The sequence below is a fragment of the Poecilia reticulata genome, chromosome 2 (genome assembly GCF_904066995.2).
Source record: "Poecilia reticulata chromosome 2, P_reticulata-male-v2, whole genome shotgun sequence".
Taxonomy (NCBI): domain Eukaryota; kingdom Metazoa; phylum Chordata; class Actinopteri; order Cyprinodontiformes; family Poeciliidae; genus Poecilia; species Poecilia reticulata.
Genome location: NC_088831.1, coordinates 39,214,371 through 39,238,945, shown reverse-complemented (window position 1 = coordinate 39,238,945; position 24,575 = coordinate 39,214,371). Strand labels below are relative to the sequence as shown.

The window sequence follows — 24,575 nt, the reverse complement described above, 5'->3', positions numbered from 1 at the left end:
TTGTAGGCGCCGTCTCATCCAACTTCTGCCACAATTTAATAAATATTTATTATGCTGAATCATAAGGTACTTAAACTGAAAGGTTTCATGGAAGGAATTCAAATTCATTGTGATGCTTAGTATGGCTAGTCTAGTAGACTGATTCTTTGTGCACAAAGCAAATAATGAAGGTGATTTAACAATATTAGTCATTAAGAACACGTTTACGTGACTGCAACCAAATTATGTATCTGTCTAAAATGCTTTGAAATAATTTCAAAGAATAAACTAATGTATGGAAACAGGTGGTTGTGTAACTTCTTGGAAATAATGATGCTGTTTTTGCAGGACTTGAGCTGATCTAAAGCTCTATAGGTGATTTTGTTTAACTGAATTTTATTTAAACACATCAGAGTAAAATTTCAGGGAAACAAAACGCCGACCACATTCAGTTTTTTACTGGTGAAATTATTTTTAAAACTATGCATCATTTTACCTCTTCATAGTGTCCCAGTAAACCACCTTTATTTGTTGTTTCAACAAGAGAAAATGTGAAAATGTACAAGGGCTGGGTGCAAGGCCCTCTGTTTTGCTTCATAACTTGCAATGTTTTTCTCGCTTTTTACAGTTTTCTACTTGGATTTTCTGTCTTTGAGAATATTTATCCTTTAATTCCCATCTACTCTGGGCAGTGGACAGTAGCATGCATCATAGTTTGAGTTAAGTTTCATCTCCAGGCAACAGAAATATGAGGTAGATACCAGGCCTCTGCTGGAGCTTTTGTAACAAAGTCTGCGTATCAAATGTTTCGCTTCAAGCTCTGATAATTCTGAGAATATTGCTTTGTTTTTTTTGTTCCCCGCACAGAAGTTATTGCTTGCCTTGAATGTTTGTGTTCACACAGCAGCTTGGCTTCATTAAACGGTTTTTCAGCAGGTTATGTGTATTATATCCGCTTTTGTTGCTTGAGTTTAGTTTTTGGGGATGTTGGAGTTCATTTTCACATTCTGTTGTCTTCTGATAAATGGAGCGGTTTTACCATCAATGCTGAGTTCATTGTGGATAACTGAGGTAAGCTTTGTGGTCCTGGGTATTTTTGTTTACCAAAAAATAAGTTTTTTTTTTTTTTAATCTATTGCTAAATTTAGTGATTTTATGGCAGATCCTTTTAACTATGTCCCTGTCATTGTACCTGCAGCTTGCCTGTAGTTGCTGACCTGATGGAGACGTGCATTGACGACGTCCTCAGGGCTTCCGTAGTTCCTCCCATCACAGCCGCAGAAGAGGTTGGACCCTGTGCTGCTTACGCCGCTGCCAGCGTACCTGCAGAAGATCCACTCAGTCTTGCTGGTAAGGTTGGAAAAGCCATTCCCCAACTGGATTGGTGGGAAAATGCATGTTTACATTGAACTCTTAATAACAAAAGGAATAATTTAATAAGACACTGGAAATGCTCCAAATATTTAAGATGAATTTATTTAAAAGCTTTTGCAGTTTTACCCATAAATCTATCGGAACCTATGAAAAAATATTTTTAATTTTATTGTAATATCTTTGACTGTTGGTTTGCCTTAATTTAGAATACTTTTTAGTTCATTAATTTGCAGAAAATTGAAATTTCCCATCAGCGTTAACCAATAAATGAATAAAGAAAATGCACAAAGCAAATGGCCAAAAAGGTTACTACAGGTTATACTTTAAAAATCTGAAATTTATGTGTCTAAAATTAAGACCTTAAATTCATTTTTTAATTTATTTATTTATTTATTTATTTTTATGCGAGTTGGTCTTAAATACATTACAGGTCTTTTGTTGTGGCAGAACTACTTAACCTTTTTTTCTTGTGGGGCTTTTCTGTCATACGTCATTCGATTCTGTGACTCGAGGTGGTTGAGGCTACCGTTAACATGCTACCTTTTTGTGCTGCTGATATAGTCTTCCTAGTTAACTAGCTTTTCTTGCACTGATGATTTTATCCAACTTTGATATTTAGAGTTTTCCAGTCTTACATTTTATTGAGTTGGGTTTATTTATGTGAGTTATTAACTTTTCAGAAGCAGCAGCTCGTTTGAAGCAGCTGGAGTTGGAGAGCAGCCCACTTCCTGCTACCCCAAGAAATAATGTCAACATTAATGTGGCCATGAACAACCAGGTGAGCGTCCATTTCTGCTAAAGCTGAGCCATTTTATTTGTGTGTTGTCTTTTTTTTATTTTTTATTTTTCATGCTCTGATCCCAATTTCAACAGGACGACGTGGTGAAGCTCACAGAGAAATGCGTTCTGAACAGTGCAGGAAGTAGTCCGGCTGCCACTCCGCTGCGAACCCCAGAGGATCTCAAGAGCAACATCCTGAAAGCTCAAGCTCAAGCTGAAGCTGCTGCTCTGAAGGTGAGAACCAGACGTTACAAACTCAACTAACCCAGCAGCATCAATGCTCTACTGTTTGATCTGAAAAATAATAGATAATAATACATTTAATCATACTTTCTTTGCATTTACTGGCACACATCTACGTTTTCTGTGCAGGGGCATCAGGAGGAACTTCTCATGATGACTGGTGACAAGAACTGTAACTTGCAGGAAGCCTCTGCAAGGTATGTGTTTCATAAAAAGATTAGATAATAAAAATGATCTCATGGAAAACATGAGGATTCAGGAAAAATATAATGGAAAACTGATGTAGTATTATGCTTTATTTATTTAGGATTTGTAAGTAGAAATCTAGAAAAGCGCTAAGTTTACTACATCTAGGTGTGCAGATAAATGTGGAATAAAATGCATTTCCACTCTTGGTTTGTGTTTTCTTTTAGGAGAAATGTTTTTTCCAAGAAATTAGTTTTTACATTGGTCAAATATGATTTCAGTGTCACAAATATTTCCTAACAATGACATACTTTAAATAAAACTGACAGTAAAGCATATTAACTTGAAAATGTACACAACTTAAACCCTCAAAATTTCTCTGTCGAAATATCTCATCTTTCCTGCTACTGAGTCATGAACTGAGTCATTCTCTGCATTCTCAGCCGATCTCAACACTCTGGCTTCTAGAACAGATTGACCTCCTAATTATTCATGAATATTCCCAGCAAAGCTCAAAGCATTACGTCACTTTCAGTTCAAACTAATAACAAAACTTCTCATCTGCACTCAGAACATTAACAAGGTTTCTCCTTTGTTACTTTTTAAGGAGCTTTTTGACTGTAATTAAAAGGGAATAACTGAATGTCGTGTGTTTTAAAATAAACAAACTGGATATAAAGCAAACTCTACATGAGCGTTGTAACTTTATAGGGAGGGAAGTGTGTGTCATAAAATCAGTTCAATTAATGAACAAAAGTTGTGCTCATTCTGTATGTTTGCAAACATTTTTAGGATATATAAATAGTGGACATAACTAAATGGTTTTGTGTTTAAACTGTCTTAGATGTGTCATAAACTGTGTTATTATGTTTTTACAACGTTAAATTGAGTTACACATTTGCTGTTTTTGGTTCAGAACAAATAATCTGTTTGAGCTGAGAATTTCTCACTGCAGAATAATCAGTTTCATCCCTTCCTTTAAGGAAAAACAAACTGATTAGACTAGTTGTGCGTAACACACTGCTGCTCGCTGCTGCAACGGTGTGTGTTGTGTTTGGCAGGTTGAAGGTTCGCGCGGGCCGAATGGGCAGTAATTCGTCTCTTTCTGTTAGCAGCCGACCAGACCCCCAAGACTCCTGGGACCTGCTGAAGCCGGCCTCACTAGTCTCCTCTGCAGCTGCCAGGTATGTGTGTGTTTGCACCCAGGAAGAGGTTTGAGTTTTTATTTATTTAGTGATTTTCTTTCTTTCAGATTAGTTGTCTTTGTATTTATTGCTGTTTTTTGTTTTAATTCATCAACTTAGCCTGCCTCAATAAGAAATTAATAAATTAATCGCATAAGTTAAATTGAGTTTGATTATTTTCATTCTGATTAATAATATTTTTTGAAGAGCAATTTTGTTTACGTCATTTTTGGTACGTCATTTTTCTTATGTTTTTGGTTGTGTGTGGATTTTATTTCCTTTTTATTAGTTTTTGGTTGTTGTGTTTTGTTTTAGATATTTAAAATGTCTCCCAGGTCCAGTACGTAGATTTGTTTACGAAATCAATGTTTATTAGTCTTTGAGAGGGCGAATTAGCATTATGATACCATTATCAATATATTACTTGAAAATTGTCACAAAGCAATAATATTATCATTGATCGCAATAATTTATGGTACAATTTATCGTAACAAGCCAACATCAATCTATTCATCCATCCATTTTGACCATCTGTTATCTGTTTTCTATTCATTTTTTCCTTCCATCATCTGTTTTTTTTTTTTTTTTTTTTTACCTATCCACCCATCCTGCGATTTGTGTTTCATACTTATTAAAATTATTTGTTTTGCATTCAATGGGACTTCTTTATTGCCTTTGTAGTAAATACTGGGAACTCTGGGAAAAAGACCTGAAAAATGCATGGAAACTCTGCTCTCTGAACCTAAATGATTTCTTTAAAAACATCTCTATAAATACTTGGAAGCATGCCTGGGATTGGCTAAAGTTATTTGAAGTGTAGAAAAAATAATTTCTGGTTGAAACTTAAAAAAAGAAAAAAGTTTTTGTTTTTTTTATGTTTGGCACGGAAAGCCAAGCATCACAGCCTTAACGCAGTGATCCATAATCTTCTTTGTAGTCTGCGCTGACATCTGCTGGTTTGTTTGTGTAGTGCCTGTATGTGTGCCGTAGGTGAGTCACATGACCTGGTTTCTGCCTGGAAACTGCTGGCAAAACCCCACCAAAAATCAGACACGGATGCACTTTTGATCAAAAGATTCACAAACTGTTAACGACTCCAGGTTCATTGATGCAATTTAAACGGCAGTGGAAGTGTTTTAATCTACCACTCTATTATTAAGATGTTCATCTGGTTGCAATTACGATTATTTATTTTCTTTCTTAACCGTCGTGTGAAATTCTTAGTGCTGTTGTACGCTCTTGTTCCGCTCCAGTACAGAGAGGTTGGCAGAGGACTCGAACCCTTCTGTTCCCAAGATTCCCGCCGTCAGTGAAGGCTTGGCACCAAAGGTAACTCTGCCTCGTTTAAAACTGTGAATCTGCTGGGAGAGTCTAGAAACATGCAGATTAATTGCAAAGTAATAAAATAAAAATATAAAACAAAATGGTAAAGTCAGAAACTGAGTTTCATTTGAAGTAGTTAGGAATAGATTCATCGTGTCCATCACTTCTTGTTTTAGTCCAGTTCTGGTGCTGATTGGATTTAAGAGCCAATCTGGAGTCAGTCTTAGTTCTGTTGGTTTTTTTTTGTTTTGGTGACAACTTTTTTATTTCCATTCAGGTTAAAGCAGAGGAATTTGATATTCAGAACGTTGGTGTTCTCTCTGAAAACCTGATCGACTTCACTGATCCAACTCCTCTAGTGAGTTTCGACGCTTCTTTCCTCTTTCATTCATGGTACATTAAAACAGACATTTTTATTTCTTTATGAGGTCACCTGCCCAAAATGAATTATAGTTATATCTCTTACCTGGCCATGTGTGCTTAAAAACTAGAGTGCCAGGTCCAAGGCTTGTTACTAGGTGACAAATTTTCTTTTTATTTCTGTATTAGAGACGTAACATGAGTCTTTTTGTTGTGTTCCAGCTGCCACCACTGCAGCATCCCAAACCTCTCATCACACCTCGCTGGATCATTCCTGCATCAGCCGTACGTCAAATAAAGTTAATCTGGGATTGAAAATCATGAAACCGATTTTGTAAGCTTTGTTTTAAGAACTGACCTCCATGCTTCTTTTCTAAAGCAGCCTGCTGGCCTCTTTACAAACGGGCTGATTGACATGGAGCCGTCGTCTAAGGTGGCTCCTCTCCTCCCCCCTGCTGATGGGGGAGCAGTTCTCCCATCAGCCCCTGCTCACCCACGTAACGCTCTCTCTTCAAGGTGCATTTATTTACCTTTTTACATCCTGAGTACAAAAACTGAAATGTAATTTCAAAGCTATGTGGTTGCGGTCAGCAATTCTGAACGTTGATACGGCAGAAAACAGGAAATATGAAATTTTAAATAAGATCCTTTTATTTCTCTGAAAGTACCCATTCTGTTTGAATGTTAGTGTTGAGAAGGAAAATAAATTTTTTAAATAAAGGTGTAAGTTTATGGAATAATCTTGACCATTAGATAAAATCAAAATCTTTCTGCATCTAAAAGAAATTTGAAAAGTCATTATGATCCATTTTATTGACACCCAAATGTAGCGAAGCAAGTAGTCTTCTTTATCGATAGGTAGTCGTATAACGGGCCGTGTTTCCCTACAGCGCCGACGTTCAGCCGCCCGTCATGGAGGACGGAGCCAAACCCAGAGGCCTCCTGACCACCGAACTCTGATGAAGTCACTCCTCTTCCAGACTGTTTCCCTACAAACTGTGGCAGCTTCACGTTTCAGATGAACTTACAATCACTTGCACCATAGGATGAATTCATAAATTTTTTTTTTTTTTTGCAAACATGCAGCATTATCATCTCAACCGCATGTGGTTGTTTTTGTTTTTTTAGGAGGGGGGTTGATCTGCCTGCCACTTAACTGAATCCATCCAAGCTGATCAGATCTCCTCTAGTGACGTCAGTATCTTCAAGTTGTGTTTGTGAGGGTGGAGCTAAAACCTGAAAACAAGAAAGACACAAAGTGTTAGATACTTAAAGTTTTCATTGTAGGCGTGGCGTTTGGGACCGCTGGATCTCTGAGCTGCTCCAGGACGCCGACCTGAACCTCGAAAGTCCACTTTTGAGTTTCTCTAGCACTGGATACGAAAGCTTCACTGGATTTTCTTTGCAACACTGGACTTTTCAAAGAAAGTTGGTTTTATAAATATGTTTTTCTGTGTTTTTGTTTTGTTTTAAAATGCCCATTCCAGGATGTTTCAGTGGCGTAGAAAATGGCTCTGCATAAATTCTTTTTTTTTTTGATCCAGTTTAGTAAGCTTCCTCATAACCACTAATATTAAGTTTTATTTTATTGTTTTTAATTAAAGTTTCTTCCCCTTCTTTTTGATCCACAATTTTCACATTTTTCACACATCAGACACACTTCTTTTAGCTTCTAAATCGGGCATCGAAATGCCAAAAGCGAAAGCTGTTGACAAGCTGTGACGACGGGACTGCGTGGACTCGACCTCTGTCTTAACATATTGTAGCTTCTCTCATGCCTTATGTAAAATGAATGTATTCAACACGTGTGATCTAAGAATGCTGGAAATGCTGCAGTTCAAACATGTTTCTGTCTGACGCCGTTTAAATCCACAAAAGCTGAAGTAGTCTGTTAAGGAGAAACAAAGTGTGAAATTTCTTGAGGCTGATTTTGTAAGCAGCGAACGTTAGACCGCTGGAGTCACAAGGTTTTGGGGTGTAGCGGTACATAAATCAGAGCTCTTTGGTTTTTGGTTGAACTGCAAAAAAGATATATTTTTTTTGCTTCTTAGAAGTGGTGAACAACTGTCTTGCAAACAAAGAGAAAAAAAAAATAACCATAGATTAGCAACAAGGCATCATTTGTGTACTGGTAAATTTCTAAAATACAAAGATACACTTTCTTTAAAAATCCAGTTTGAATTAAATGCTAAAAGGTCATGCCTTAAGTTAAAATCTCATAAACTAACAGGGTTCATACCTCGTCTCAAAGTGTAAAATTAGCTTTTTTTTTTTGTTTTTGTTTTTTTGTCTAGATAAATATGGATTAAACCATTTTTCCATACTTCATTCCTTTTTATTATCTAAGAATTTAGATTTTATGCATCACAACTTGAGTGTTTTTTCAAACTCATTGGAAAAAACACAGTGGGTTTCTGAGAACCCACTAATAAATACACAATAACTTAAAAGGTCAAATTGGGTTAATTTTGTTGCCTCTTTTGCCGATGAGGGTTTTAAAATTGCCTTGTGGCTCATTAAATGGCTCTCATAACATTTAGATGCCAAAGAAAGCACTAAAGCTGTTACTTTATGAATATTTACAAAAAGAATAAACATAACGTCACCTTAGAGAATAGCCGTTTAATATAAAAGAATCCTATTCTGATTTTTGAGGTCTAATCTCTCTGGGTTGTGAAAAAGCATTAATCCAACAAAAAATAGTGATTTAGCCCTTTATCTCATTAACTGGTGAATTAATGGTCAACTTTAGTTTAAATTGCTTCTTGAGTTCAACAGTAAACATTATAATATCAAACCCCAAAAGGTACATTTCTGCTCAAAAATCCTTTAATAAATGAAAACCTGGAAAAGTACATATGTTTTTTTCTTTAATGATGTGTAGGAACCCTGATGAGTATCTCTGTTTTTACAAATATCCAACAAATTGTTCTTAAGACTTATTTGTGCAAAAGAAAACGGTTATGGCTGGGTCATTAATTTACGGCAAGCCATTTTGTCTTTTAATCAGAAATTATCCTTGCCAGTTTTTAGGTCCTCCCTGCTTATTGTAAATTAAATTTCTTGCCATAAAATATGTTTAATGGCCCACAAAGTAAATGCACAATTCTGACCATATGACTTAACATATTTCAAACACTTCTCACTGCTGCAGTACACAAAACAGGACGTCTGCGTTTTACCAAGACAAAGCAGTTTTGTGTTTAGCCGTTCTTGCATTGGTTTGGAGTGGCTTGCTTTAGATGCTGGCCAAATGTCCTGACTTTCTGTTTTTGCATTTAAAGCAATAAAAATAACAGGCTGCACCCACTTCTACCTGAAAGCGGAGGTCACCTGTAACTGACTGATCCTCCCATATGCCAGTGTATTTCAGATGCATGTACCGCTACACCCTGCAAAGTATTGACACCAACTATATATTTTCTTTTTTTACTTTAGTAACTCACTCCAGTGATGTATAGTAATTTTCCAGACAATAAAACGGACAAATGTTTTATATTGTTTTACTCTAGCAGGTGTAGATAATTTATACTCAGCAAATGTTCAAACTTTGTGTTATCTAAGAAATGTCGTAGCAAATGGTTATGGCTGTAGATATAAAGTCGAATCATATAAAGTATATATATTTTTTGAAACTACGTATACAGTACAGTTACTACTGATCTTTGGCCTCTGGGTGTTTCTAACTAAAAAGTAGTGGCAGATACGAAACTGGAAAATCGACTCGTGACATCTCGAATGCTACAAACCTTCTGTTCAGTATTATTGGATCATGACTCAGTAAAACCTTGCTACAGTAGAAAACGACTGCCGCTCATTCTTTCATGATGCAATCACCACCGTGCTTCACACTTGTTACATTTGAAAGCAGTTCCCCTTCATGCTTTTTTTCCAGTTGACCATGTAGGTGTACGTTCATTTTATTGGGTTGTACACATCTTTTAAAAATGTCTTGACTTTAACCGTCAAGCCAAGTCTGAAATTAATTGCTTAACTTTTTTTTTTTTTCACATTTTGAGATTGGAGTTTTCAGATAGTATTGGTTCCTCTGTTTCTGAAAAATATGAAAATATTTCTTTTTGCTTAGTGATTTTGAAAAATACTGGTTTTCTAATTGCAATTTTTACACTTTTGACTTCCAGCCAACTTCATATTGATTTTAAATTGAGGTAAGGTCATTTTATATAGCACATTTTCAGCAACAAGGCAATTCAAAGTGCTCACAGTTAGTAATATGCTTCAAATTCCAAGCAAAACTGATTGTATATAAATAAACAAGGAATGCCTTTAAGGATTAAACACAAAAATGTGTAACTGTAATGATCTAACAGATCTGTTTTGTACCAACTGTTTTATGTCGTTTGTGATTCATGTTGCATGTTGGCCTTGCTACCACTAGGTGGCACTGCAGCTCAATATTTTACACTTTGTGAGGACCGTTTTATTCCTTTGTGCTTTTAATTATCTTTAGAAAATGTCCACAAATGGAAGAAAATGTGTGTTTTGTTCAGGATTCAATTAACAGCTTACTGTACTAAAACTTTAAGTTGTAAAAGCTTTTAAAACACGTGCATATGGTCATAATGTAGACATTTAAACAGAATCATTAAGCTATAAACTGGTGTTTCTAAAAATATATTTTGTTTTTGAACCTTTATGAAACGGGTAGGAGTTTTAAAAAATACAGTACTTATTTTCAACTCTAGGAGGTAGTGTAGCTCCTGGATTAACCAGGCTATCTCAGAATAAGCCCTTTTACAGTACAGGGAATTTGTCTCTGTGTATCAAACCAGTCATCAAATTTTAAACATTTAAGTCTTTAGCTGAGATTGCAGCTAATTTCTCTTCTTGGATTTCTGACTTTATCAAGTATAAATCAGTCTGTCTTTATTATTTTCTATTTGATTTGTAGAACTTTACAGCACAACTCAGACCCAATGTGCCAACGTGTAATATGTAAATCAGTCTTAACACCCTTGTAGTTATTATGATGGTCTCCCTGATGAGAATAATGTATTTTTGAGTAGTTTGGAAATCTTATCCAAATCCATCCTCAAACCCATTGAGACATTTATTTTCGAGTTTTAGGTTTTCGGTAAACATTTTTAAATTAAAGTGAGTTAAAGAAAAGTGACATATTAGAAAATCTTTGTAACGAACAGCAGAGTCTTTGCTGGAACTTTACTTTTTATCGACTGGCCCAAGTTCCAGAGCCGAGCATAGCTGGATGATTATGAGGCAGCAGAACGTCCCGCAGCTCAATAAGTCAACCAGGACTGCTCCCCTCAGCAGATGGGCCGCTTCCCTTCCACCTTCCAGATGAATAATTGATTTCAGACACAGACCTTATGCCAGGTCACAATCGCTTAAGCATGATCAGAATTTTGGCAAAAACTTGGTCAAAGCTGGTGGCGACACCTAGCACAAATCTGTTATCTCTAAAAATGTTAACATGCTAAAGAAATCAGCACTGTAGGTTTTAACTGTGACTAATTTCCTAGCTGTATTATTTTAGCAAGTTTATATTAAGTGAATGTGGGGTGGGGGAGCGTATTATCATAAACATCTGCAATAATCCTCCTGTAATTTTGATTATTTGATTTCTTGTTTCTTACAAAGCAGACTTCAAGCTCTACAAATGTCGCAGGGGATCTGGACTCCTGAAAAGTGTCTCTGGTGCTTTAGCTCAGTGTAGCCATTATTATTTAATTTAGATGTTCAAAAATGGTGCCGAACCTCTAGGTGCACATACTCTTGATGACATTTAAACATTTAATCACCTGGAAAGAAAAGCAACTGACACTAATGCTAACATTTCTGCCTATGGTGTTAGCTTACAATTTAGACAACTCTGAAAGATGGCGTTGTACGTTACTGCTTTACTGTTGCTTAAGCATTTGAAAATGGTGAAATCCTTGAGACACTTCTACAAACACTAATAGCTGCCTATTAATTTAGAAAAAAGATCTGCAGTGAATGTTTGGTTTTGAACATTGCCTCATGCATCCCAGTCCTGCAGATTAAACGAGATCAACACTACACCTTTCTAGTTTAAAACACAAATGTAGAAAAACCTGCACATTGTTCTGATAAAGTCAAAGAAAAATAAATTTTTAATGGTAAACGTCTCAACATTCAGTAAGTCTGTTGACTTATTTTGTTCAGAAACTGAACCGGTGAAATACTTTGTTCCTCCACATAATGAGCAAAATCAAATGCTCTTTAATTTTCCATTACTGGCTAAAATAAATGTTTACATTCTGCATGAAGTCCACGGATGCTAATGAGAGAGCCACGCATCTGTTTCTGTAGCAGATTTTAAAAAAAGAACAGAGCTTGATTAGATTCGATACATCTGCACAGAGAAGAGCTGAATTTCCTGCTCCTTTTTTTTAGTGATTTTTTTTTTCTTTTTTCCAGAAACTTTCTGCATCCAGATGTTCTGCAATATCCACAGGTAAACTCTGTAAACGCGGAGGAAAAACCAGACTCAAACGTGATTCCTTGTGCATTATTGCAATAATGACTGTTGTGTTGTTTGGAGACAGCTTTGTGAGATTTGGCATTTTCAAAATGAGCTTGCACATCTTCCTTTTCAAAGCAGGTTTACATCCTTTGTGTTTGTGTCTCCGGTCAGTGTGGGGAAGGCATTCATATTCACAGTGAGATGATAAAGACGTGAGTACTGAGTGGTAATTGATTCCTAAAGGGCTGCATTGTGCCAGAGAGTGTGTGCCGTCTGCTTGTGTGAGTCTGTCAGGTGAGACGTTGATGTGCCAGATTCAGTGAAAAGCCTCATTATCCACACAAGAACTGAATCGCACCAAACAGGCTTTAATTAGCAGTTTTTATGTCAGCACTTTGTGTCTCTTTAGGAAAATATTAGTATTTATCTGTCATGTGTTGAGTGTTATTTGTTAAAGGGATGCTTTGAGTTCTTTGCAGTGGGGCTCCGCAAAGTTACTGAATATTCGGTATTCAGTATCTTACCCAAAGTAAAGCTTGGAGAGATGGAGAGAGATTTTTGGAAAATCGAAAGAAAAAAGCCAAGATATTTAGAAAGAGAGTAAACCAGTTGGGTATTTTTGTGTATGTGCCCTGTTTTCTCAAACAAACCCCCACTCAGTTGTGTCAGAAGGATCCAGGTTTTGGTTCTGCTGGAGGTGTCTTCATGTTAGAGGACAGTTTTTCCCTCTACACTGTCTCCACATGCATACTTGGTAGGAAGGATTGATGTAAAGTCAACAACAAAATGCAAGTGATTCTCTGCCGTCGCTACTTGCTCATCCATTAGGAGTGAATGCTACACATTAGGGATTCATTGCAATCTGCTGGGTGAATGTGTAATTAAATTGAGATCACTTTTTTTTCTAATGTACAATATTTGGTGCGAAATAGTGCTATAAAAAGAAATTGAACTGAAGGTAGTAACGTGGCCACTGCCTTTCTACGTGATTCCGTTTGATTCTCATCTCCCTTCAGTGCTCCAGCTGAACTTTCTCCCATTGAAGTCAATTTCTCCAATTGAATAACAATTGATGTCGGCTTTTGCACCGTTTTAGAATTGTAGTCTGGCTGTAGTTTTAGGAAGTGAACACAGCTGTTCAGTCAGCGTTGGCCATGTTTCCAGATATCGAATTAACACGATTTACTCTCTACTCATTGAGGGATGGTTGTTTTTGGCGCATACAGTTTCCAGTACGCTTCATAGCACTGAATTGGTGCAAACATTAGCAATTCGTTAAGTTTTAAAACTTCAACATAGTCCTCACCTTCAGGTTTAATAAATAGTCAAGAGTCAGGACTCTCTGTATGAAGCGAAGCGTACAACAAGGGGGTGTTTTTTTGTTGTTGTTTTTTTTACCAGGTTAGGTGTGTGGCATATTGGAGCTAAAAGGTTTGGAAATTGGAACCACTTGACACACTAGGAAGTTGAAGCTCGGACAGAAATGGGTCTTTCAAATGGACAGTGACCCAAAAGAATACTGCCAAAGGTGTTACAAAGTAACTTGAAGACAAGTCAATATTTTGGAGCAGCCATCACAAAGAATCTGATCTTAATCCTATAGAATAGTTTTTGGAAGACCTCAAAATATGTTTTTTTTTTTTAAAAAAGGTCCAACTACAAACCGGATTCCAAAAAAGGAAAAATATGTTGATTCAAAATTTCACAGTGTCTACAAATCCCCCAAAAGTTGGGATAAGTAGCAATAAGTGGCTGGAAAAAGTAAATTGAACACATAACAAACAGCTGGAAGACCAATTAACACTAATTAGGTCAATTGACAACATGATTGGGTATTAAAAGAGCTTCTTAGAGTGTCAGTGTCTCTCTGAAGTTAAGATGGTAAGAGGATCACCAATTCCACCATTGTTGCGCAGAAAGATACTGCAGCAATACCAGAATGGTGTTACCCGGCGTAAAATAGCAAAGACGTTTAAGTTACCACCATCAACCGTGCATAACATCATCAAAAGATTCAGAGAATCTGGAACAATTGCTGTGCGTAAGGGTCAAGGCCGTAAAACTCTACTGGATGCTCGTGATCTTCGGGCCCTTAAACGTCACTGCACCTCAACAGGAATGCCACTCTCAGGGAAATAACAGCCTGGGCTCAGGAATACTTCCAGAAAGCATCGTCAGTGAACACAATCCACCGGGCCATCCGCCGCTGCCAGCTGAAACTCTACAGTGCAAAGAGGAAGCTATTTCTAAGCAAGCTCCACAAGCTCAGCTGTTTGCACTGGGCCAGGAGTCATTTAAAATGGAGTGAGGCAAAATGGACGACTGCTCTGTGGTCAGAGGAGTCACGGTTTGAAGTTCTTCATGGAACACTGGGACGCCATGTCATCCAGACCAGAGAGGACAAGAATAACCCAAGTTATCATCAACACTCCGTTCAGAAGGATGCACCACTGATGGCCTGGGGTTGCATGAGTGCTGGTGGCCTGGGCAGCTTGCATGTCTGGAAAGGCTCCATCAATGCAGAGAACTATGTTCAGGTTCTAGAACAATATGCTCCCATCTAGACGTTGTCATCTCTTTCAGGGAAGACCCTGCAGTTTTCACCAACAAAATGCCAGACCACATTCTGCAGCAATCACAACATCATGGCTACGTAGGAGAAGGACCCTGGTACTGAAATGTCCAGCCTGCAGTCCAGATCTTTCACCTATAGAGAACATTTGGCGCATCACAAAGAGGAAGGTGCGACAAAGAAGGCCCAAGACAATTGAACAGTTAGAGGCCTGTATTAGACATGAATGGGAGAGCATTCCTATTTCTAAACTTGAGAAACTGGTCTCCTCTGTTGAGTGTTGTAAGAAGAAGGGGAGATGCCACACAGTGTTAAAAATGGTCTTGTCCCAATTTTTTTGGGATTTGTTGACGTCATGAAATTTTGAAACAACATATTTTTCCCTTAAAATGATACATTCTCTCAGTTTAAACTTTTGATCTGTGATTTGTGTTCTATTGTGAATAAAATATTAGATGTTGGCACCTCCACATCATTGCATTCAGTTTTTAGTCACAATTTGTTTAGTGTCCCAACTTTTTTGGAATCCGGTTTGTACAAAACTGACTCATTTACACCAATCTTCTTGGAGGAATTGGCCAAAATCCCAGCAAACTATTGTGAGAAGTTTTTGTAAGGACACTTAAAATGTTTAGCCCAAATCTAAACAGCAAGTTCTTCAAAAACCAAAAAAAACACACAATATGAAAACTAACTTATTTGAAGAAAGTTTAAAAAATATTATTCTTCAAATCAGTAGATGTAAAAAAATAATAATAATTTAGAGTTAGGCAAATATCTGGGTTCTACAGGAGACAGTGGTGGTTGCTTGTTGTCAGTGAGCCAGGTTTATTGTCTGGCCACCATGAAGGCTGACAGGCCATCCAGAGGGGATTCACGCGCTGTGATGTCTGTATGTGTGTGTGCGTGGGCGTGCACATGTGTGCGTGTGCGTGTGTTTTCTTTTTTTCAAAACCTGAAAGATTTTCTGTGGGTAAAACAAGAGTCAAAGTAAAACACACAGAGTTTTAGGGTTGTGTGTAGGCAAGAAAGAGAGACAGAGAGAGGGTTTCTGTGGAGCAGACAGCTTGACAGAGCTCCTTTGAGGAGGTTGTTCTCCTGTGTGTTATCTTCCGGACCCAAACCGGTAGTCCCAGGCATCTCGAGTGCCAGAGAGACCACACACTGACCTATCAAGGCACACAAGAGCATACCCACCTGGTGCAACATCTGCAGGAGTGTCCACACGCACATTTTCAAAAAAATGCTGGGATAAAATGTTCAAATAGCAGCAGGCTCTCAGTACATTTTAATGGTCAAAATATTGGACAAATGTCAAGCAGTACCAAATAATGAGGACCTGTTTACCTCATATTGGCCCTTGTTAGGGCATTTTCTTACAACTGAAAACAGAACAGAATACATTCAGAACATTAGCGTTCTCAACTCAAACAGGTGCGTGACAGAGTGTCAGAAATAATGGTGGATTTTTGAATTTAAAGTGGCCCAAACGCACGTTGTTTGCAGAAGCGACTCTTCAGCTACTCAGCTAATAGGCAGAAACAAGAAACATTTGAAACTCTGTGCCAGAGGTTTTGCTTTGTTGTTCTGCTCCCAAAAAGTTTGGTAATGAATCTAACAATTGGTCTTTCTAAAGTGGCAGAAACACACTTCGTGTATTTTAAAATTAGTTAAGCTATTGATTCTTTTGTTTTTTTTTATATAGGTTTCTTAAAATTTGTGCTCTACTACAATTGCAACAGTTGTTGAATTAGTTTCTCTTAACGAGACACAGAGGACACACTGATATCCATCCTAATGTAACAAATGCTTAAGCACATAATCTCTGTTTTCCACCTGATAATATAGTAGACTTTGTTCGATTGGGGACTAAAATTGCGAAATTTGTTAGATGTCGCTTTCACAATGCATTGTGTCAAATGACCCAAGATAATTGAAAAACCTGCTCTATTCCTCGCCTGTTGTGGCGCCAAGAACTGCTGAAGGAAATGACATGAAAACCTCAGAAGACTTGAGCGTAACTTCTTGATTCATTTCGAATATATTGATTCATACTTGAAGCATCTCAAAGGTTCCCAAACAAACAGTTTGGGAACTGTTTGTTCAGTTCCCAAACACTGAACAAACAGAGCTGACTCCACATCAAACCTCTTTCCACCTGAACCACACTTATTGCTTCTGGGATTACACTGCCCTCTTGTGTAAAATAATCTAACTACCAAATAAAATCATTCACTGAATGACTGAATAGAAAATACTGTTTGGCTATGTAACGTAACAATATTTATAGATATATAATTATTCATGTCTAATTAGCATGTCTCACTAACAGCAAACGCTGCAAAATGATGAAACAAAGACTGAGTCACATTGTATGGCTGAAACTTCCTCTTATTGTGCATCAGGAATGATATGATTAATAATTTAACACTTAATTAAGTCTTTACATCTTTACTCAGGTGGAAAAATATCACAGATTGAGACATCTCCTGCCAGCATGCTGGCATTTGTGATCCCTTTTTATGAATCTGAATGTCCTCACCCACAGGGGCCATTGTGATTGTCTTATTGTTCAGCTATCTATCCCCGGCACCGTCTCAGTCCATGAGTGTCCCTCGTGGCTCGCTGCACCCCTGGTTGGCATGAGCGCATCTGTCACACCAAACATTGTTTCCATAACAACCATCACTGAAAAAGGGGACTGAAGTCTGTAGAGAGTTCGGGCTTCTTCAGAGTCGCTGTAAAAACAGGGTTTTACCAATTCTTAACTTTAAATATCAGCTACCGTGTGGCTCCTCTAGTGTAGATCATCACCTTAATGCAACTTTAAAACCTGGATATTCTATGACAGAAAGAGGAACTTCTATGTTGGAACAAGTCCGAATAAAACTCCCCAAAATCCTTCTCTCTGTAACAGCAGCCTGACTGAATAAACAACATGTTTTTGTATAAAAATACAGTTTCCTTTTAAACAACTTCCTGCACTTTGTGCTCATCGTCTGACTTTGTTTTTAAACACCTCACTGACACCGAAAATAACTTCCTGTTGTAACAACTTCTGCACTGAAGAGTGTTGTGTTACCAACTGGGTATGATGCAATCATTAATCATTTTTTTGTTATTGATCAAACCATTTTCAATCAGGTTGAAAATGGTTATATTCTGATCACCAAATATTTATTTACGAACTGTAACTACCACGTAATAACAAAGTAGAAACTGTAAATACATAATATTTGCAAATTCAGAAAATTTTATCCCTAAGTTGTTGTTCCATTAGAACTATGATGATAGTGCAAAAAAGATGGCATTTTCTTCATATACCATCAAAAAAATAAGTGTGTTCAGTCAGAGGCTCCCTCAGATGGACTGTAAGGCAGACTGCTACAGGAGATTCTTCCATCCACAGCTGGTAAAAGGACCCCATAATCATTAGACCGCTTGATAACAAGGAAATTATTTCAAAATGTCTACATTTCCAATCAGTGACCATAAATGAAGGTGATGTCCAATGAAAAGAGAAGCTGGACCAACGATGTTAGGAGAGTGTAAATAGGTCAGCAGCTTGAATTTGTCTGCAATAAGTAAGGGTTATTATTACAATACATTTTAGAAATGTGAAAATGTCACCATTTAAAAGCAGATTTTCTTTTCTTCTCAGAAACCAGTTGTGTAAATGTGCATACGCAATATTATTAAGCTTTTTACTTTTACACAAAATGTAGTCCACTCATTTTTATGATTATTATAATAATGAATACACTCAATGGCAGTGTACAAAGAAAAGAAGAGCAGACGTTAATAATCATTATGGTGGTTTAGATAAAGACAGTCTGATGGTGAATGACTCAGTTTTCAGCTTCTTCTCTGTGCTTTGATGGCTGAGCACAGAGGACGGAGTCGATGAGTTTGCTTGTTTTTGAACGCAGAGTTGTTGTCCTTGCCGAGTGTTTGTTTTTATGTTCAGATGCCCCAGTTAAAACTCGCCGCTTTGTTCTTCAAGCTAATATTAGCCTAAAATCGACACTCGTACAAACAAATTTTACATATGCAAATATTAGACCATGCATACATAATCAGGGAGTTGGTTGACTCACTGCAGCCAATGAGGATGATACAAAAAAATGAATTTAATGAAAAATCTGACATGATTAGTTTGGAGACTGAGGAATTTGACACAATCCCAAAATATTCAAGTGTTGTGAACACTTTTTGCAAGAAGAAGACAAAACCTGCAAAATCTCTTATTTCCCATTGTTAATAACAGCAGTAAAGGCCAGTTCCGGACTTGTCTTGGCCAAAACATGGCCAGTTTAAAATGCTTTTGAACCTTTGTGGACTGTTTACTCTTCCCTTTCACTGATTTCTGTTTAATCTGCTCTGATGACTCTTTTATCACAAGGCTGAGCCAATTCTCAGCTACCACAGCAGACACCAAAACACCACAAAACACAAAGACAAACAAGATTTCTGCTCCATGCTGGCATTTTTAATTTACACAAACTGTGGCTGAGATGGGCCAGCCGTAAAAAGGAACACTGAAATTGTCAAAAGTGAGTAATCTTTTTAATTTAGTCGGTATGTGCGTAATGATGAGGAACACACTGAATAGGGCTGAATCAGAAGCATAAAAAATTATCTTATTAGAAAAAGAGCCAATGTGAGAACACTCTTGAGCTTTACACGACCCCCAACATCATGATTCATATTTCAGTGACATTAACAACGACCTCTGCATTCACATCATCAAGACATGCATAATAGAGCTTAATGTACCACTATGAAAATGAATGATACCTGTTATGTCACAGATAACCGAGAAAAATTCATTCAAAGTCATGGTGATAACGCAAAATCTGAATCATAGCAAAGATAAAACTGGTTCCAGAGTTGCCTGTACCTGCTCTTCAGTGTAGTTGTTTATCTCCAGCGGTCATTGGGTGAGAGGTCGTGTGTGTGTACATCTTGGACTTTAGCCTCGTAGCAAGAAGGTTCTGGGTTTGATCCAAGCTTAGATGAGTCCAAAATTGGCAGCAACATTAATCAATAACAATATGTATCGCAGTACACACATGAGCAGTAATTTTATTGAACTGTGATCCAGAACCGCACAGCATTCTGGGGGACGTAGGAAGAGGAAAGGGTTTAGCAAATAACCCACTCACTCTTGGGTTACCTAGCAACAACCTGCAGAGTAACTTTCTAACTCACGCACTCTTCGGTTGCCTAGCAACAATATGTTGAGTAACTTACGCAGGAGCAGTTTACGATTTTTCCACAGTGCCTCATAACTACTTAGAAATGAAAAACAACATTGCAGAGTGAAAACTGTGAATAAAACAGGAAAGGTTATTTCACTATAGTTTGGTAATATTTCCGATATGGAAAACTTAAAACTAATCAATAATTATTGATATTGACGGATACAAAATGCTTGTATTGTGAAACGTTTTTCAGCCATATCGCTCAGCTCTACGTAAGACTGAATATTGAGAAATCACACTTTAGAAGGATTTCTACATCAGAGAATGAAAAAATATTAAAAATGAACATAAAGAAAATCAGAAAAAAATAACTCACCACAGAAACACAACCTATCCAAACTGAATACCATTTGCATCAAAACAAAAGTAAAAAAAAAATACTAAGCATATGCAGAATCCCTTAGGGGCTAGACATAAAACTTATGTAAAACTCCATGATTTAAACGCAAAACTAATTATTTCAATTAATTTGATCATGATTGTCTTTTCAGAGGTTGAACTGTCCTGAACTTTTTTTTTATCAATGTCCTTGGATGTCTTTCCCTTTGATTATTGCACTCGCAGAGCCTTTTGTTAAGTTATAACAAATGGATTTTGTATTCCCCCTGGACTTTGGTCTGCATCAGTGTTTTCTTTTATTGCTGTACTACAAGAAGCATTTGCTCAAACTAAGCTTTGAGTTAGCAATGACTCTGTAGCTCAGCGGGTCCTTAGTTTACCTTATTGGGTAAAAAAGTTTTTATTTTTGGTGTCTAACTTTGCTGCCTCAGGATCTGGACACCAAAAAATACCTCCTGAACAAAAATTCAGGTCCAGATTTCAGCTTGGATTGAACATTTGTACATCCGTGACACAGTATGATATATTCTTTCTCATTCAAGGTGAAACTAAGTTGTTCTTTAATGAGACTGACATTAAATTTGAAATGCTTCACTAACCTCTTTTATCGTCCTGCGCCCTGAACAGTCATTCCCTCGCACACATGTCATCCACCTATTCATGAGGTCAGGGTTATGCTCTGTGGTAAGCTAAGCAGTTCACAGAATAATATCAATTCTCCATGGGAAACTAATGAGTGGTGGACATGCCCACTGGCCACAGAGGACACATTTTATTCCATCACACTGGGCGTCTGTTAGACTGTGTGTTGTGTCTGTCTGAATGTTCAGAGCTTTTCGCTCAATGCTCCGCCATATGGCCACTGTTCTGGGAATTTTTAGGAAACTCCTAACACTCTGTGCCCACACATGGCCCACTCATGCTAGGTCAAGATTGGAAAACAATGCCAGAGAATGGAGATGAATAGAGTGGATAGAAAAGCTGGTTTTAAAAGAGCAATTTGTCTTGAAAAGAACCAAAGAGCACAGGACACACAGAAAGAAGCAGATTTGGTGATAAAGTCTGAAGCTGTAAATTGCAAAATCAGCCAAGACGGGAAGGAGAGAGTAACAGTAAAGATACAGATGGAAAAACAACACAGAAGAGGAAAAGAAAAATGGTTCATTTGCTAAAAGAAAATAGAGAAAGAGAAGGCGGGTAAAATTGGGAAAACTGAAAAGAAAGAGGAAGGACTTGAAAAGAGAAAAAGAAGTAAAAGAGGGGAAACGGAGTGAGAGAAAGTGAAGAGGCCAGGTGCTGTGGCAGAGCAGATGGAGAGATAAAAAGGGGGAGGGAGAGAAAGAATGATGGCAAAGTGGAAAAAACAGAGCAGAGAAGTTAATGTCTCAAACACTGTGTGATGGGGCGTGTCTGTTTCAATGCCAGGCAACTTTTCCACACACTCTTTTAAAGACCCGTTTTTATCTTTTTGTGTTTTGGAGTGCTGGAGGGATTTATTTCTGCAGGCTTTTTCTTTGTCTCAGTCTCTTCCTCTCTGGGATTCAGTTTAGTAACTTGGCAAACATGATTCTACATTAAAAAAACACACCCTAAGCTGCAGCTTTCACATTGGGCAGTCAAATTACATTAAAGAAAAACAATTGGGCATTTTAACATGAATAAACAGATCAGTGTCAATTTCTATATCTTTGACTGTTGAATAAGAAACTGCTTTCTCAAAAAGAATCAAGGAATGTGTAAATATTTTGTATTTGTCACAGGCCTGAGCAGTCTAACACTATAATAAAACGTTTTGCTGCAGTTTAGCAAAATAAGCTAGTTCTTTTTGTCATTCTGAAATGTTTCGGTGAACATTAGCTAACTCACCACACAATGTGTTGTGTTAGAAGTCTAGCAAAAGGGTTTAGACCTACAGCAATGGCATTATAAAATGTTATACATTCATAAAGGACAATTTATTTATGAACGTTAAGGTTAGCTACGTAGCGACCTCACCCTCTAGCTAACACAGCTATGTTGGTTTTGTAGTTTATATGAACAACCTAAATCTTAACACACCAAACAACAAAACAGTTTTAACAAGTTGCATGACATTTAAGGTTATGGAGGTTACGTAGGCCTTTATGTAGATTAAAGGTCATGCTAGCATGCACCTTATCCTTCTTAGTGGACTGTTAGCTAGGAGCAAAGTTGTTACTGTAGGTGACATATTGATAAAATGTCTTTGTTATGTTGGAATTTTAGGCCAAAACTACACAGGACATTATATGATCATACATACCATTAAAAATTAAGTCTATATTTGAACATTTTATTCTGTTTTGACTTGTACATTTGGCCCAATTTAGACATTGACATTTATCCACATTTCACAATGACTGAACACCATTTCTTTTAGGGTGAATATGTTAGAAGTCCAGGGCTTTTTTCTCATAATCTCTCAGGTGACAATACTTAAAATACAATACAATGTAATTTTGGGAAGATGTGTAAAGTCTGGAAAAGTAACAAGAAAAAGAAATCTGTTTATTTTAATACTTAGTTAATGGTAAAATAGCATTCCGCATTTTCCTGATGACATGTTAAAAGGGTATATAATGAGGTTGGATATTGATTATACATTATGATTTAATATCAAAATATTATGCTGTTGTCACAGTATTTTGTATTTTGCTATGTATGTTGTTTTACGTGGGGCTAAAATAGCTAAATTGTGTTTTTTTTTGTCACATTACATGCATTAGATATCTTGAATATTTTAATAATATAGCAAAAAGGATTTATGGACAATATAATTACAAACTTAACAACAAACACCAAAGGAACACCATATCCCATGTCTATTTATGTATTATGTTATCAGTAAACAAAAAGCATAATATAAATGCATTATAATAAAACGAATTATGTGTTAAAAAAGAACACTAAAAACAAATATATTAGAAATGAACAAATGAACAAAACAATGCTACAACTTGACAAGAGGGTAAAGGATACACTATTATGCAAAATACGATATTGCAGATTGCATTTCAGGGATGTGTCATCAATACATTTTGAACTTTTATTTTTTGAGTAAATTATAGTACAAATGTACAAAGGTTTGATGTTCTTCACATTTTCTCTGTATATTCATTCGCAAAGTCTCACAAGCGCCACACTGAAGTCTTGGAGACGGCTTGCCATCACAGAAAGCTGGGTGGAAATGGCAAGCCAATCTCTCTTCTTTTCTGTCACAGAGTCACTGGAGCAGCACAGACATAAACATAATAATCCCTTTGAGCTCCATGGGGGGACAGGATACCCATATTTGGAAGCGAGGAGAAAGGGAGGCGTGGTGGGCCCTACAGAGCCGCGATAGGAAACTTGACATGGCGGAACGGGTGAATTATATCGGAAAGGCTGAGAACAGTTGAGCATCCAGACTGTTGGAGTGGGGTAATTGTCTGTCTGAGGTTGGTTTACTTGCACTCTCTCATACTCACACACCAATATGGTTGGGTAGCTTCTTTTTGTTTCCCCTGTTCTTCATGTCGTTACTTTCTATGATTTTTTTTTTCAAACTCATCTGTCATTCATGGCAACTTTTACATCCTTTATTCCTTCTTAATGAGTGACCTCCCTTCATTGTACATAGGCGTAGATTTCAACCCATCTGTAGAACTGGAGAAGCCTTTTGTAGAGATGAAATGTCTTCAAGAAACAACAGAAGAAGTCTAGTTGCCTTTTATTCACACTCTTCTTTCTTTCCGCTGTCCCATTGCATCAACTTAGATGCGTCACACTTATTTGCCTTTTGTGTAATGTCTTGTATTTACCAAAGATTTTAAATTTCTCAAGAAAAATTACAATTGGACCTGCTTATGGAAGATGTCATAGTAACTGCAGGATCAGAGATATAATAAGACCCTGGCAGCCTGAAAATGGAAAGGTTGAGCACATTTGTCTTGGTAGCAATTGCAACTAAGACCATTTTCCTTGAAAGTGATCTATAAAACATGTAATTTGTTGTAATGTTACAACTGATAAAGAACAGCAACGATAACTCTTGATTTGATAACTCTTTTTATCAATGTGATTTCAGCCAATTGTAAAATCCATTCATAAGAAAACTCCACTTGTCCTCTGTTTCCACACCAATAAACCCCAGAAAAGGTATTTGGGGTCAGCATGATTGTTTTACATGAAAAATGTGATTGGAGAACCAAAATACAGGGAAAAGCACATTATACAAAAAAGTAATGAATGTAACAAAGGCATTCAGATGTCTGGAGATCATACAATTATCTGTGACAGAGGAGAGTTACACCAGTAGAAGAACTTGTCGTTCTTGGTAATTTGTATAACTCCTTAGACAGCGATGTCTCTCCAATAGCCTGCATCCAAAATGTGTACAGTAACCAATTGATGTACAGGTTGAAACAGGCAGCATTCCCCAACTCTTTCATTAATGCCAGTACGAGTAGTATATCCAACAGTAATTAGAGGTGCTGCTGCAGAGACAA

At 37.1% G+C, this 24,575-nt stretch overlaps 1 protein-coding gene across 8 annotated transcripts in view; it reads left to right on the top strand.

Annotated features, from left to right (window-relative positions):
- The window catches only part of epb41l5 (erythrocyte membrane protein band 4.1 like 5), a 29,105-nt gene extending 22,059 nt beyond the window's left edge, over positions 1-7,046 (top strand). For 4 of the 8 annotated variants that reach the window (XM_008402595.3, XM_008402572.3, XM_008402586.3 and 1 more), the window contains 10 exons: positions 1,178-1,329; positions 2,034-2,131; positions 2,227-2,367; positions 2,506-2,573; positions 3,624-3,746; positions 5,000-5,075; positions 5,347-5,427; positions 5,652-5,714; positions 5,809-5,945; positions 6,320-7,046. In XM_008402595.3, coding sequence (XP_008400817.2) covers positions 1,178-1,329; positions 2,034-2,131; positions 2,227-2,367; positions 2,506-2,573; positions 3,624-3,746; positions 5,000-5,075; positions 5,347-5,427; positions 5,652-5,714; positions 5,809-5,945; positions 6,320-6,389 — 1,009 coding nt within the window. In that variant the 3' untranslated portion in view covers positions 6,390-7,046. The remainder of the gene's footprint in view (positions 1-1,177; positions 1,330-2,033; positions 2,132-2,226; positions 2,368-2,505; positions 2,574-3,623; positions 3,747-4,999; positions 5,076-5,346; positions 5,428-5,651; positions 5,715-5,808; positions 5,946-6,319) is intronic. The other 4 variants (XM_008402578.3, XM_008402619.3, XM_017303678.2 and 1 more) reach the window with 3 other exon arrangements.
- The last annotated feature ends 17,529 nt before the right edge of the window (positions 7,047-24,575 follow it).